The sequence below is a fragment of the Cricetulus griseus genome, chromosome 3 (genome assembly GCF_003668045.3).
Source record: "Cricetulus griseus strain 17A/GY chromosome 3, alternate assembly CriGri-PICRH-1.0, whole genome shotgun sequence".
NCBI classification, from domain to species: Eukaryota; Metazoa; Chordata; class Mammalia; order Rodentia; family Cricetidae; genus Cricetulus; species Cricetulus griseus.
Genome location: NC_048596.1, coordinates 277,405,648 through 277,421,741, shown reverse-complemented (window position 1 = coordinate 277,421,741; position 16,094 = coordinate 277,405,648). Strand labels below are relative to the sequence as shown.

The following is a 16,094-nucleotide window of genomic DNA, read 5'->3' as shown; positions in this document are numbered from 1 at the left end:
CGAGTTCTAAAACAACCAGGACTGTTATACAGAGAAACCATGATTCAAAAAACAAACAGAAAGGAAGAAAGAAAGAAAGAAAGAAAGAAAGAAAGAAAGAAAGAAAGAAAGAAAGAAAGAAAGAAGAAAGAAAGAGAGAAAGAAAAAGAAAAAAGGAAAAGAAAGCAGGTTGAACACGTCATGAGGAGCAGCCAGGAAGCAGCCCCCTCCATTGCCTCTGCACCAGATCCTGCCTCCAGGTTCCAGCCCTGTTTTGAGTTCCTGTCCTGACTTCTGTCAAGGATGAGCTGTGATATGAGCTGTGATGTGGACTCATAAGCTGAATTAACCCTTTCCTCCCCAAGTTGCTTCGGTCATGTTTCATCCCAGCAATGGAAACCTTGACTAAGACAGTGCTTGCTATTAAGCCTGAAAGCCTGAACTCAGTCCCCAGCCACCACATGGCAGAGGAGAAAATGGAATCTTCCAGCAAATTGTCCTCTGACCTCCATAGGACATACCCCCATAGAGGATACACACATACACACATGTAATTTTTAAAAAGGTATGAAAGTGGGTGGGGGGACTTGGAGGAGGAGATGGAGGGTAACAATGGTGAGAAGGGGCTAAAAGCAGACAGGAAGTTGCAATCAGATGCAAGTATGAAATTGTCAAAGAAGCTTAACTTTAAAAACTTTAAAAAAAAACTTAACTTTAAAAAATAAGAATGCTGGGTGTGGTGGCGCACACCTTTAATCCCAGCACTCCTGGGGCAGAGGCAGGGTGATCTCTGTGAGTTCCAGGCCAACCAAGGCTACATAGTGATACTCTGTCTTGTTTATTTATTTTTGATTGTTTTTTTTTTTTTTGAGGCAGGGTTTCTCTGTGTAGCCCAGTTGTCCTGTAGACCAGACTGGTCTTGAACTCACAGAGATTTGCCTGCCTCTGCCTCTGCCTCAGCCTTGTTAGGGCTGGGATTAAAAGTGAGTTCCAACACCACATGGCAGTGAAACCCTGTCTTAGGAAGGAAGGAAGGATTAAATGAAAGCCACTACTTTATACACTAATTTAAAAATATTAATAATACATAATTTAGAGCTGGGTGTTGGTGGCTCACGCCTTTAATCCCAGCACTCGGGACGCAGAGGCAGGCGGATCTCTGTGAGATCGAGGCCAGCCTGGTCTCCAGATCGAGTGCCAGGATAGGCTCCAAAGCTACACAGAAAACCCTGTCTCGAAAAAAAAAAAAAAAATACACAATTTAATTGGTCCTTTGGCAACACTAAGTTACTGCTTCAGAATAAAAGTTCACTACCTCCAGAATTCTATTTATGTTGAATAATTTTATACTTTTTAGAGTCTAGGCTACTCTTCTTTTTGTTTATTTGTTTGAGACGGGGTTTCTCTGTGTAGCTTTGGAGCCTGTCCTGGAACTCACTCTATATATCCAAACTCACGGAGATCCACCTGCCTCTGCTTTCTAGTGCTGGAATTAAAGGCATGAGCCACTACCGCCCCACAATCTGGGCTACTCTTTCTTTTTTTAATTTAAATTAGAAACAATCTTATTTTACATATCAATCCCAGTTCCCTCTCCCTCCCATCCTCCCATGCCTCCCCCCCACCGAACCCTCCATCCCATCCTCATCCACTCCCCAGGGAGGGTGAGGCCTTCCATGAGGATCATAAAAAATCTGTCAATTCATTTGGGGCACAGCCTAGGCCCTCCCTGTGTATCTAGGCTAAGAAAGTATCCCTCCATAGAAAATGGGCTCCCAAAGTCCGTTCCTGCACTAGGGAAACATCCTGGTGCCTCTGCCAGAGGCCCCATAGACTGTCCAGTGCTCCTAGCTGACACCCACAATCAGGGGACCTGGTTTGGTCCATGAGTTCCCACTTTCTCAGGTCAGCTGTTTCTGTGGGTTTTCCCAGCTTGGTCTTGACCCCTTTGTTCATCACTCCTCTCTCTTTGCAACTGGATTCCAGCAGTTTGGCTCAGTGCTTAGCCGTGGGTCTCTGCTTCTGCTTCTTCCATCAGCTACTGGATGAAGGCTCTAGGATGGTATATAAGATAGTCACCATTCTCATTATCAGGGAAGGGCATTTAAGGCAGCCTCTCCTCTATTGCTTAGATTCTTAGTTGGGGTCATCGTTGTGAATCTCTGTACAATTCCTGAGTGCCAGATTTCTCTGTAAACCCACAGTGGCTCCCTCTACCGATGTGTCTCTTATCTTGCTCTCCTCAATTCCTCTCCCCACTCAATCTTCCTGATCCCTCGTGTCCTCCTCCCCCCTCCTCTTCTCCCCTCCTCTTTCTCCTAACTCCCTCCCTCCATGTTCCTAATTTGTTCAGGGGCTCTTGACCCTTTCCCCTTCACTGGGGGACCATGTATGTCTCTCTTAGGGCCCTCCTTGTTTCCTAGCTTCTCTGGCAGTGTGGACTGTAGGCTGGTAATCCTTTTGCTCTATGTCTAATATCCACATATGAGTGAGTACATACCATGTTTGCCTTTCTGTGACTGAGTTACCTCATTTAGGATGGTTTCTTCGAGTTCCATTCATTTGCCTGCAAATTTCAAGATTCCATTGTTTTTTTCCGATGAGTAGTACTCCATTGTGTAAATGTACCACATTTTCTCTATCCATTCTTCTGTTGAGAGGCATCTAGGTTGCTTCCAGGTTCTGGCTATTACAAATAGTGCTGCTATGAACATAGTTGAACAGATGTCCTTGTTGTATGAATGTGCATCCTTTGGGTATATGCCTAAGAGTGGAATTGCTGGATCTTGAGATAGACTGATTCCCATTTTCCGGAGGAACCTCCATACTGATTTCCAAAGTGGCTGTACAAGTTTGTACTCCCACCAGCAATGGAGAAGTCTTCCCCTTCTCCACATTCTCTCCAGCATACTTTTAGCTGATAGTCTGTTACATGAAGCCCAATATAACCCAACTAATTAAAACAAACAGTGGCTATGTGCCAGGCATAGATCCAAATGCTTACAACTGGATGAAGGATATATATAATCACTATCCCATTATACAGATTGTATAATTAAAGCCTCCAGAAGTCAAATTACTTAAGGTCTGCTCACCTAGTTTGTGAGTAGCATAGCAAGGGTTTGAATCCAGCAGTCAGCCCCCAAGTCCCTCACTCTCGGATGTTGTGTATACATATCAATGATAACACACAGATAGAAGTCGGAAACAGGTGTTCATAGTTGGAAATCCAAGTAGAAATGTCTATCGGGAAGCTAGAAATGCCAAAACCAGAGATATTCAGGACCAGGGGCCATCTTTATGGGACAAGGGTTGATGTGAATCCTCTGAACAATGATCTTTAATTGATAAAATTGCCTTTGCATACCCGGAACTGAGTGCACTTGTCAACGCAGGCATTCGAGTTCTGGCTTATGTCATCACAAGTGCTGGGGAGCAGAGCTCAGGCTGCCTCCTTACTTCCAGGGGAGACTTTTGGCTGTGCACAGCAATTAGAACACGACCTCAATCTCCCAGCAGCTACCAGTTTGCCAGGCTATGCTGACCCAGCAAAACTGCGCAGAAGCTGAAATGAAGTTCCCAGGACTGGTGGCTGCTCTGACACCTCCAACCTCAGAGTGGCTAGTCCTCAGGAGCATGAGTGGATGTTCATCTGCACAGCACCGGGAAAGAAGAAAGCAGGGAGGGTGGGGGCAGCATGGACTCCAAATAATAAAACAACGAAATAAGAGCTCCCCTGTGCCAGGCTCTGTGCTGAAGGCAAAGATGTAATGATTTCACTAGACCCAAGACAGATGATAAATGGGTGTTTATTGGGGAACAATTACACAGAAAAATACGAAGAACCAAGGGAGCGTTTCTCTGTCCTTCCTACCGGATCACTGTGCCAAGCAAATGCTGCCTGTCAATTATCTCATTTGAGGCAAGTCCGTTGCAGGTCTGCATCTACCCTAACAGAACATGAAGTCCCTGAAGAAAATACTTGGTAAGCGTGAGGCTATCTTGGCCACTGCCAACTGTCTTAGCTGGTTGTTTAGGTGACTGCTTTGGGGAGAGTTCTTTCGTTTTTCTTTCCTTTCCAGCTTTACTCTGAGGAAATGTCTAGCAAAGGTCAGCTTTGTAACACAGCCAGCTGGAACATTCTTGTGCCCACGACAATGCTATAATTTGGGGCTGGGGAGATGGCTCAGTGGTTAAGAGCACTGGCTGCTCTTCAACAGGACTTGGGTTCAATTCCCAGCACCCACATGGCAGCTCACAGCTGTCTGTAACTCCAGTTCCAGGGCTTCTGACACCCTCACACAGACATACACGCAGGCAAAACAACAATGAACTACAAATAAATAAAAAGAAAATGCTATAACTCACAAGCAAGTAACAACCAGGTAATAGATCAGTCTTGTGGAAAACAGATTGGCCTGGCAGATGATCTAAGAAGTCACATGTATGAAAAAAGAACCATCTTTGACTTCTTGCCGCCCGCTGTGACAGGAAGGTATTTACTGTTTACAAAAGGAAGGTTTGAGGCAGTCCCACATCAAGCTACCATTCTTCCGAAGCCAGGGGCTCACTGTCTGTGTCACGTTTTGATTGTTCTCCCAGCATCACAGATGTTCTTATTATTGGATCTGTCATGGTGATCTGTCCACCAGGGGTCTTTGACGTCACTACTGCAGTTATTTAGAGGCATCACAAATCATGCCTATGAAAGACAGCAAACTAAGCTTTGTGTGCATCTTATCTGCCCATTGGCCAGCTATTTCTCTGCCTCTTTTTTTTTCTCTGTGGACTACCATACTACTTGCAACACAATATTAAAATATGGTCCATTAATAACCCCACAATAGCCTCCAAGTGTTCAGATGAAAAAAAGACTTGCACGTATCTTAGTTTAAACCAAAGCTAGGAGCCAGGCATTGCACCCATAGTCCCAGCTTTCTGTAGGATGAGGTAGGGAGACTTCTGTAGTTTCACACAGACGGCTTCAGGGACATCTCTCAAGAAAAAGACAAACAAAAAACATCCACAAAATGAACTACAAAATATACAGATGATTATGACTTGGTGAGGAAGGGATGTTAAAAGCCGAGACAGCCCAAAAGCTAGGTCTCTTTGAAAGACCCCCCCCCCCCCCCGGAAGGCTCAGGCCACCAGGATCTCAGTCCAGGACCTCGGCCATCCCAATCACCATGCAGAGGCGGAAACTTGATGCAAACAGCAAGAGGCTTTATTGCAGTTGTTTAACCAACTAACCCCATGTTAGCTCGGGCCTTTCATCCACCATGGCGAATGGCTAGGAAAAGAAGCAGCGAAGCCACGGCATAGAGATCTTATAGGGCAGCCTAAGGGGAGTGTCTAGGGGTACGAACAGGCTCAGGATTGATGTGCCTCCAGGCTTGGAGGGCTTGCCCTGTGTTGATTGGTCAACTGGTTGTTATGGCCCATAGGCCCTTCCAGGGCGGTTGCTATGCTCTGCGAGTCATTGCTGTGCACTTGTCTGTAAAGCACACCCAGAGCCGTAAAGCATAGTACCACCAGCTAACTTCTGATTGGTTCCTTGCCACGAGGCAGGCAACTGACCTCCTAGTGACCAAGGCAAGCAAGTGCTAGGCTGTTATGGCTGCTGAAATGGGGAGCTGGTCCCTTCATCTTTTTTTTTTTTTGGATTTTCGAGACAGGGTTTCTCTGTGGCTTTGGAGGCTGTCCTGGAACTAGCTCTTGTAGACCAGGCTCACAGAGATCCACCTGCCTCTGCCTCCCAAGTACTGGGATTAAAGGCATGCGCCACCAACGCCCGGCCCGGTCCCTTCATCTTAAGCCAAACATTTAGCCAAGTGGAAAATATGAAAAAGTTCTTTAGGGAGGTTGGGCAACCATGAGTTCAAGGTCAGTCTGGGCTATGTAACAAGACCCTGTCTTGAAAAAAGAAAGAAAAAAAAAAAAAAAAAAGCCAGGCGGTGCTGGTGTACGCCTTTAATCCCAGCACTGGGAAGGCAGAGGCAGGTGGATCTCTGGGAGTTCGAGGCCAGCCTGGTCTCCAGAGGGAGTGCCAGGATAGGCTCCAAAGCTACAGAGAGAAACCCTGTCTTGAAAAAAACAAAACAAAACAAAAAACAAGCAAAAAGAGGTAAGATTACTTTCACAATTTCTAATTTTCAATAATGTATCTCATTGGGGAACATCTTCATATTTGTTTTATTTCATTGTGTGTATGGATGGGGAAGGCACATATGGAAATCAGAGTATATTCGTGGGAAGACAGTTTTCTTTCATCATGTAGTACCAGGAATAGATTCAGGTCATTAGGCTCAGCAGCAAGAACCTTTACCACCAAGCCATTTTGTCAGGCCATCACAATTCTTTATCAGTTTTTCTTATATTCAGTAACAAGTAGGAAGCAAGTTTCTCAGCAAAAGTGTGTCAGCAAAGTTCAACAAGGAGAACTGTGAATTAGCTCAGCTGCCTAGTACACACAGCCCTGGTTTTGAGCCAGTGCACCAACTGAAACTGCACAACCCTAATCCTGGCACTTGTGAGACAGAGGCAAGACATCAGAAGCTCACAGTCACTCTCAGCTATACAAGAGAGCTTGAGGTCATCCTGGAAATGAGACTGTTTCCAGGATGGGAAAAATATCAACAGTCTAGAGAAGTAGCTTCATGACAGAGGCTTGCTAGCATTACAATGCCCTGGCCTAGCATCACAAAACCAAACAAAAATACCCTTACACATGCATTTTAATTAAATCTTTATTTTTAAATGTCATTTAGTGTACATGTGTGTGTATCTGTATGAACATGTTCCATGTGTAGAGAACAGACAACAGATTCTGGGAGTTGGTTTTCTCCTTCAGCCACATGGAACCAGGGGATCAAATCCAGGTCCTCAGGCTTGGCAGAGAGCCCCTTTAACCACTGAGTCACCTCATCCGTTTTTTTAAGCTCTGAAGCTTTTTCTTCTTTTATAGAATTCCAAAAATAAGAATATGACAAATTTGATTACAAATATTTGCACGTTTTAAGGTGTACTCCAATAGTATTTTGGCAAATTATTTTTTCAGCCGCTTCTTTAGGTTCTCAAGGTGCTCCATACTGACATCTTGTAATTCAAGTACCATGGCTTTACATGAAGAAGGATTAAATGAAATAGTCATTAGGCAACACAAATCTATCAGATCTCGCTGACATTTTTGTAACCCTTTTAGGAAGTTTTGATATTTAAGAGGGTCCTTTTTTAACTGTTTCATTTCTGGTACTGAAAACCCTATCATACTGGTAAGTATCTCATCTATAAAATCTACATCTAGATATGCGGTGCCATCAGAAACCTTTGCAGTTACACCCCAACAGCCACCAGAGCTTGAGAGATTCCCAGTTAATGTGACAATAAAGGCTTTGACTTTCACAGTGGTAACTTCCTTTGGCTTTCTGGCCATTAGAACAGCCAAATAGATAAAGGGTGGAGAATGTAAGTCCATGCCAACAGAAAGATCAGTATTATTCTCAAATGATTTTGAAGAACAAGTCTGTAAAGGGTAGCTATTTTCATTAGAAATCTCTGAACTCTCTTCTGATAGACAGGTTCCTTGTTTTCTCTTTAACATTTTATTACTTAAGCATTGTTCACCTGAACTGTTGATGTTTTGTTTTTTTGTATTATCTACTCCCAAAGTCTTACTGTCATTTGTAAAGTCATGGGCTAGGACTGTCTTATGAGAGTCTCTAGCAGATGGACAGCCAAAAAATTTGTCTTCATGAATTATTTGCTCAGATAATTTTTTTTCATTGCAATTGCTGTTTCCTTGTTTACGAATCAAAGCAGTGTGGTTCTGAGTATTAGGTTTATGTGAAAATATCTCTCCACGTTTATCTGTGTTTTTCTTCAAAGTTGGTGGCTGCAATGCTTTTGTTTCCATCTGTTCTTTCTGGACAGTTTCTTCTAAAAGCAAGGCCTCTTCCAGTGAAAAGTCATCAAACTCTCCATCAGTGAAATGCACAGATTGGTTTGGTTTCTCCTTTTGCCTTGAAGAAATACTATATCCTGGCTCAAAATCAGACTGACCTGTGGAAGTAGTATTTAAGGAACTGCCTGTGCTGAAACAGCTTCCACCTGTGGATGCATCATTATTTGCTGCAGGCTCTTCACTTTCATAAAGACTTGCCAACAGCTCTTCATCTGAAGGTCCTAAAGCAGGATCTAACCCCCCTGAAACTCTGGACATACTGTGATCAGAATTATTTGGTACAACTGAAACTGTAGGATCAAGTTCACCAATTAATCTTCCAAGTACTTTTTCCTGAGCATATTCTTCTGAAAGACCATCTACCTCACCTCCTAACACCTTCACATTTTCCGGTTTCAACAAGAGAACACCAAGACGGAAGGAAATTCGTCCATGAACCAAAATTTTTGTACCCGGAGGAAGACCACCATGGAGAGCTGGAATAGACTGATATTCCATCCCTTGGATTTGTGTGACACCATCAGTGAGCTGCAGCATCAGCATCCGAGAAGGCCTTGCTTCCCATGGTTTTGGAGTAATCTGTGTTTCAGCTGAAACTAGATCATTGGTTGTATTCTTCCCTCTCAGCTTTTGTATCTGGGAATATGCAGGCTGACTTACGTCAACCAAGGAATTGATCTGTAGAGCATAAAATCCATTCAGTTCTCCCTTTGGGATTTCTAAAATGTTATCAGGTAAGAGAGGATGTTCCAAGTCTCTCAGGTCAGTAAGAAGCCATTGCTCCAACACTTGTTTATTTACCTGTGCTTGGCTCAAACTAGTATTATCATTTTCTTCTTGGATCCAGTTAACACAGGCTTCCAGCCATGTTAGGGGCACTTTAACATGCCATGTTGCCAAAAGCCAGGTTTCAACTCTTAATACAGCACTATTTACACTCATTTTTAAATATGAGCATCCACCTGAAAACAGAAAGAAAAGAGTGATTCAATATACTTAAAGATAGCACCCATAACTCTCAAATACAGACAAGCCTAATTCCTTTCTACACCCTTTACACTTTTCTTTCTCCAGCATTAAAAAAATCCTTGACTTTCTACCCAGCTGATACTCAAACTTTAGAAGCCCTCAGATAGTATACTGAGAAAAACAAGATGTTTAAGAGCTAGCTCTGTCAAAGTACAGGCTACATGAAAGTGTTCATTACATGACTCACTGGTCTGGTTCAAGGCCTGTGGATCCTGCTACACCACCAATACTGGATCCTCACTCAGACTCATCTCAGATAGTCTTTTTGCTGTCTTGGAGATCCTTCAGCTGTGATCTGCAGGACTGGCCCCTTGAGGTGCTTGAGCAGTTCACAGATGGGGTAAATGTTGAGATGCACTAACTCACAGCCCTGCATCCAGACCTGGGTGGTAGCTTAGTTGCTCAGCCCACCAACTCTCCCACGTCCTTACTGCCCCAGGTAGCTCACCAATGCAAGCAACAGGGGCAAGGCCAGATCTTCCCTCAGGCTGGCTCATCAATACCCACACCACCATTGCCAGCTCTACTGTGTTGCCCAGGTGAGGTGAGGGCCCACTCTCCGCTCTTATGACTGCAGGGCCAGCTCTCCTGCCTGATACAGGGGAAAGGAGTGAGGGAGGAGCATCTCTCCCTTGCCCACACCGCTGCATTACAGACGAGCAGCAGGGCCAGCTCACTCAAATGCACACTCCAACCCCACCAACAAGGTCTGTCCTACTGAGATGTCCAGGTGGTGGTGGGGTGGAGGGAAGGCATCACCCTCACCCCCATTAGGGCCAGCCCTACTGTGCTTGCCCAGGCAAGGTTTAGGGCCCACTCTCCAAGTGCTGCAGACAGTGAGGGACCTTGGATATCAACATGGTCCCAGGCAGCAGTCCAGACCAGTCACATGGCCTTTGGTGGTGACATGGCCATGGACACTGACAGATCCACATGCTGCTGCACTGCCACACCCCCAGATGCGGCCCTCAGGAGCAACGTGGGCCAGGACTTCACATGGCCTCAGGTGACTTCACAGGCCACTCCTCTCCATCCTCACGTCTCCTGATCTACCTCTCTTCGTTTCTCTTTCTCCCCCTTGGCTCCACCCCATACTTGCACATTGTAGTGGCTCATGCTGTGGACTGGCCTTGTGTTGAGTGAGGTCTCTAGGTGTGACTTCTTCCTGCCTACTCTGCATGGTGGTGAGCAGGGCCTCTGGGTGTCTTCAAGTGTTTGTCCAACCCAAAGCTTCCAAAGGAAGTAAATCTCTAGCCAAAGTTAGAAGTAGCACTAACTCTGTAATTCAATATAGAGTTTTCCAGTTTCATAGCTGAACCACCACCACGACCAATGATGAGAAGTAAACATAGCAGGACATGTCCAGTCAGTTGTGGGTCTCCATTTTGCAGGTACTGCTCTTCTACCTGGGCTAGGATGCAGCTCTGGGAATCACAGTGACTCATACAGTGGTGGGATTTCTCAAAGGAAGAAGGCATAGGCCCCTGTGTTTGTCACTGGCTCTGTAGATGGCCAGTGAAATTCATCTTTTCCCAAGGGGCAAGAACAGCATCCGCCTTCATGTCTCCTGTTCAGCCAGCCACACTTCACATTACGCTAACCACTCAAGTCTTCTGTTTATCTACCACCCATTCACTCACTTCCCACCTCATGGGGCCTCGTGTTGTCCCGGTGCTTTCCAGCATCCAGGATGATCCTAGTCATGGTACCTGCCGGCAGCTAGCAGGGCTCTCATGCTGTTCCTCACAGCCAGGTCTCCCCTGGCCAGGATGGAGAGGCACCAGTGCTCTCATTCTTTGGAGACAGCAAGGCCTTGGCTGAAGCTACAGCAGCCTCAGCCAGTGCCAAGAGCCTGGAGCCAAAGGCGTCTGACATTCAGGTTGTAGTGGCCTATCTTGATTCTCCAAATAACCAGATTTTACTAATTTAATTTTTTTCTTTTTTGGTTTTTCGAGACAGGGTTTCTCTGTGTAGTTTTGGAGGCTGTCCTGGAACTCGCTGGGGAGACCAGGCTGGCCTTGAACTCAGAGATCCGCCTGCCTCTGCCTCCCAAGTGCTGGGATTAAAGGCGTGCGCCACCAACACCCGGCCTATTAATTTAAATTTTACTTAAATAATGTTCACTAGTTTCTTTTGACATCTATAATTAACTTCATATTTTAACTCTATTAAAATTTACATGACTATGGTTAGCTGTCAGGAATACTTAAGTCTGATGTTCTCAGTACAGTAAAGCAATGGCAAAGCACTATGAAGATACTGAAGAGGCAGAACTTACTCAAAGTTTAACATGTCTATAAGAAAACTTACCGTTTCTCAGGGCAGCATGAAATCTGATGGCAGTATTTCAGCTGGGTGGTCAGTGGAATACCCAGAGCCTCTACTGCAGAGAAATGACCTTGAGAGCTAAGACAAACAGCAGTAAGGATCCTAAAATGAAGCCACAGAAAGACTTATTGGCCTCTTTCCATAAACGTAATAGTATGATCGTATGGTTCTGGGGACTCCTTAACAGTCAAGGTAAAATGGAAACAATATAGGCTAAAAATGGGAGTGCAGCTAAGCAGTGGTGGCCACGCCTTTCATCCCAGCACTCGGGAGGCAGAGGCCGAAGCAAGTGGGTCTCTGTGAGTTCAAGGCCAGACTGGTCTACAAAGTGAGTACCAGGACAGCCAGGGCTACACAGAGAAATGCTGTGGGAGTGGGGCAAGTACAGGATGTGATAAATAGAAACAAACTGTTGGAAGTTACTTTTTCTAAACCCGTTTCCTTATTTCATTACTAAACTCACTGTGCTACTATGAAAATTAAGGTAGAACAGAATAAAGGTAAATTAATACAGGGTGTGATGGCATAGTTCAGCAGAAACTCTGCTAACATACTACCATTACTTGTGTGTGCTTGAAGGAAGCTCATGTATACTACCACGGTACCCATGCAGAAGTTAGAGCACAACTTGCAGGAGCTGGTTCTCTCCTTCCACCAGGTGGGTTCTGAGGTCAAAACTATGGTTTTAGGCTTGGTGGAAAGTGCCTTTATCTTCTGAGCCACCTTGAGGAAGCCAAGCATAGGAGATAATTTAGCCTGGGACCCCACTTGCTTTGGTTAGGCACACCCTCACTCTTGTAGAGTTGTATTACCACAGTCACAGCAGGTAACAACAGCTCAGAAGGAAAGGTTAGCTAAGACAGAACAATTTCCCATTTGCTGATAGACAAATAACAGCCTTGGAGTCTCAAGAACTCCTCAGTACCAAAAGAAAAACAATTTTGAAAAGATGTCTCTAAAACTGAACATTAACCTGTAACACACAATTTTACTTTCTAGAACCAACATTAAGAGAACAGTCAGAAGCCAGGCATGATGGTGCACACCTTTAATCCCACTACTTGGGCGGCAGAGGCCGGCAGATCTCTGAGTTCCAGGGCAGTCAGGGCTCTATTACACAGAGAAACAATCTGAACTAAAGGCAAGAACAAAGTGTAGCCCTGAGTGCAATCTCTATGACTTAAGAGGAATGGGGAAAGAGAAAAGATATCAGAGCATCCTTATCAATGTTTATCTATGTTTTTATGTAAGAGGGGTTTTGAATGTTATCTAGAAAAAGATCTACATCATGCCCAGGAAATAAAGGTTGTGTCATCTTCAAAGATTTAAATTTTAAGTGTGTCTGGGTATATGCACAAGTGCAGGTGCCCAAGGAGGTGAGGTGTCAGATCCCCTGGAGTTGGAGTTACACTTATAGTTATGAGTTAAACTCCAGTCCTCTGTAAGAGCAATATACCAGTTGAACCTCTGAAACATCCCTCCAGACCTTGAAGGGTTTTTTGTTTGTTTTATTTTCCTTTTTAATTTTTATTTATTTATTTTGTGACAGGGATTCTTTGTGTAACAGTCCCCTGGCTGTCTCAGAACTCTCTTTGTAGTCCAGGCTGGCCACGAACTCACAGAGATTCTCCTGCTTCTGCCTCCCAAGTGCTGGGATTTAAGGTGTGTGCCGCCACATTCAGTTGTGAAGAGGTTTTTAGAGACTATTTAATGGTAGGAAAATATGTTCATGTTTTGTTAATATGAACTGCTTTCATGGTAAGAAAAATATTTTCATCAGCCTTTGTGCCTGACAGACTTGGCTATTTATATAGATCTTAATTCTAAATCCCAGCTACTAACAAAAAAACAGAAGAGAACAATGTGGATTTCACTATCACTTGTCACTCGGGTTCAGGCTTATCTGGCTCGGTGACGAATTTTCAATCAGCCCCAAATGTTTTCATAGAGAAGTACCATCCCTAGATAGTGTATGTGACATCCAACCAATAGCTGAGATTCTAAAGCACTGACAAAAATTTACATCCATTTTATGTATATTATTTTCAACTAAAATAAAAATCTGGGCCAGCAAGACGGCTCAGTAGAGAAAGGTGCCTGCCACTGAGTGCAGAGAGTGAGTGCAATGGAGAGGAGAACCAACTCCACACGGCTGCCTTCTGATTTACACTTCCATATCACACGCTCTCACACACACAAAATGTAATCAAAGCATTTATTTTTTAAGTTCAATTTAACTTGTTAAAGACTCTAAGGTAACTGGGCGTTGGTGGCTCACACCTGTAATCCCAATACTCAGGAGGCAGAGGAAGGCGGATCTCTGAAGTCCAGGCCAACCTGGTCTATAGAGTGAGTTCCAAGACAGGCTCCAAAGCTACAGACAAACCCTGTCTCAAAAAAAAACAAAAATGAAAAAAAAAAATGTTATAGTTGACATAAAGTAAGAATGATAGGAGCTGTTTGTGTATCCTCCAAAACCTAATATAAGGAAAAATGAGAGAAAATTCCATTTAGGAGTGTGCAACCCAGCTCTGTTATGTATCCTTGGATATGTGGAGATTAGAGGTTGATTTGAGAGTCAGCTCTCTGCTTCCACCACAGGGATTCCAGGGATGGAATTTACATCAAGGCTGGCCTTGGCAGCAAGCACCTTTAACCCCTGATCCATTGCACCTGCCCCTCCCTTAAGTGTCTGTTTTGTTTCTTGAGATGGTTTCACTATATAGCCCCTGGCTGATTTTGAACTCACAAATCCACCTGATTCTACCTCCCAAGTGCTTGGATTAAGCCATGCACAACCACACCCATAAAACAAAGACAACCGCAACTCATTCAAAGTACTGTAGTAAGCATTAAATTGCCAGCACAAAGTCTGGCATGTAGTAGAGAACTCTGAGGGTACCTAATTTTAAATATTATTCCAGCTAGCTACTGTGCAGTTCCAATTATATTAAATCCCAGTTAAGTAATACTAGCTCCCAATTGACACTAAGACATTAGACTGTAAAATTTAACCACTGACCTGTGATGTACCTGGGAGCCACTAAACGAAGCAACTGACACAGGCTTCGTTGTGCTGCCCAAATCCAGGGCTTCCATAGCCTAAGTGCTGCATATCCAGTCCTGAGCAGAGGTTTTGAGAATGAATTGGAAACTTCCAACTTCAAAAAGAAAATGAAGGATGGAGAAGAAACAAACTTTCAGTTACTCAGGGGAAACCTAAAAGGAGAGACGAAATCAAAGGGGTGTAGCTGAGGACATGACCAATCCCATCATCAAGTCGAGAGAAAGTAACTTTTCACTAGTCTAGTCAAGATAGTTCCTGTATAGTTCCCCTTGAATTCCCACTCATCACTTCTTATAAGGGGGAGAAAAGTTAACAGAAATACCAACTTTAGCTGGGTGTGGTGGCACACACCTTTAATCTCTGCATTTGAGAGCCAGGGGCTCACAGATATATCTGTGAGTTTGAGGCCAGGCTCACCTACATAGCTAATTCCACACAGACAGTCTCAGATAGAACCATTCTTCTTACATCTACCCTCACTTTGTGCCTCATCGAATCCTCAATTCCCAGTTTTCTTCTGTCAAGTAAGTAAAAGATAACGCAACTGCTGTGTAACAGCTACTTAAAAGGATGCTGGTATGCACGTTTTGAAATCATTCCCGAGTTGGGACTCGGGTGGACCAGCACTAGAGACTACTTCCACAGACCGACCATCTTGAGGCTTCAGCAGGAGTTTGGGGCAGTGGATAGACGGCTGTGAGGGTGAGAGAGGAGGGAACCCGTCAGCCACACTGCTTCGAGCTTCCCCGCGGCGGCGGGGTGTGTGTGGGAGGTCAGGGTGGAAGCCCCCAGATCGCAGGGTGCTCTTGAAGGAGCGTTACCCTACATCGAGTTCTGCTCTGCGGTCTGCATTTTACGAGACCAACAAGAAAGTGACTTCAGATTTCTCTCAGAATAAATTACAGCGATGTGAAAGCCACGTTAGGCCGGCGCGCTGAGGGTCCTGAGGCTCTGAGGGGCTCGAAGGGTTGAGGGACTGAGCTGAGTCTGAGGGGAGCCTCTGAGGGACTGAGGGGCTGAGGTGAGGTTGAGTCTGAGGGGAGCCTCTGAGGGACTGAGGGGCTGGGGTGAGGTGAGTGGAGCCTCTGAGGGGCTGAGCTGAGTCTGAGGGGAGCCTCTGAGGAACTGAGGGGCTGAGGTTGAGGGGAGGCTGAGGGGCTGAGTCTGAGGGGAGCTTCTGAGGGGCTGAGCTGAGTCTGAGGGGAGCCTCTGAGGGGCTGAGGTTGAGGGGAGGCTGAGGGGAGCCTCTGAGGGGCTGCGCTAAGTCTGAGGGGAGCCTCTGAGGGGCTGAGGTGAGGTGAGTCTGAGGGGAGCCTCTGAGGGGCGCCGTTCCCAGGCCGCGGCGTTTCTCCCGCCTCCCCACCCCCCCCCCCGCACACATAGCGGGTTTCCCGGGCCGAGCGGAGGGACGCGCAGAGCAGACCCCGCAGCGCTGGGAGCGAGCGAGCGAGGCGACGGTCGTCCGCGGAGCACCCCGGCCGAGCACCGACCTGGCTTTCCCGCCTCGTGTCGCCGCGGTGCGATCCCGGGGCCGCGCGACCGACTGGGAGGACGCGGCTCGCGGAGCCGCCGTGCGCGCCTCAGGCGAAGCCTCCACCGTGTCCGCGCGAGCGGCGGGGCTCGGGCCGCGCACGGGGGTCCCGGCTCCAGGCCGCAGGGCTCCCCGGGGCTCGCAGAGACCCTTGAGCCGCCCCGTTCCGACGCGCGAGAGCGGGCGCCTCAGGTCTC

The 16,094-nt window shown here is 45.8% G+C and overlaps 1 protein-coding gene across 6 annotated transcripts; it reads right to left on the bottom strand.

The window, feature by feature from the left end:
* Positions 1–6,710: 6,710 nt before the first annotated feature.
* On the bottom strand, positions 6,711–16,012 carry Rmi1 (RecQ mediated genome instability 1). Of its 6 annotated transcripts, none has more exons than XM_035443012.1 (5): positions 15,857–16,012; positions 14,322–14,518; positions 11,900–12,022; positions 11,282–11,401; positions 6,711–8,904 (listed from the first exon to the last, which is right to left on the bottom strand). In XM_035443012.1, exon 5 carries the CDS (start codon positions 8,882–8,884, stop codon positions 7,028–7,030), a length of 1,857 nt encoding a protein of 618 aa, XP_035298903.1. In that variant the 5' UTR covers positions 8,885–8,904; positions 11,282–11,401; positions 11,900–12,022; positions 14,322–14,518; positions 15,857–16,012; the 3' UTR covers positions 6,711–7,027. The 6 variants fall into 6 exon arrangements, with proteins under 6 accessions (XP_035298903.1, XP_027265515.1, XP_027265511.1 ...); XM_027409714.2 differs by having other exon boundaries at positions 11,905–12,022; XM_027409710.2 differs by lacking the exon at positions 11,900–12,022.
* Between the last annotated feature and the right edge of the window lie 82 nt (positions 16,013–16,094).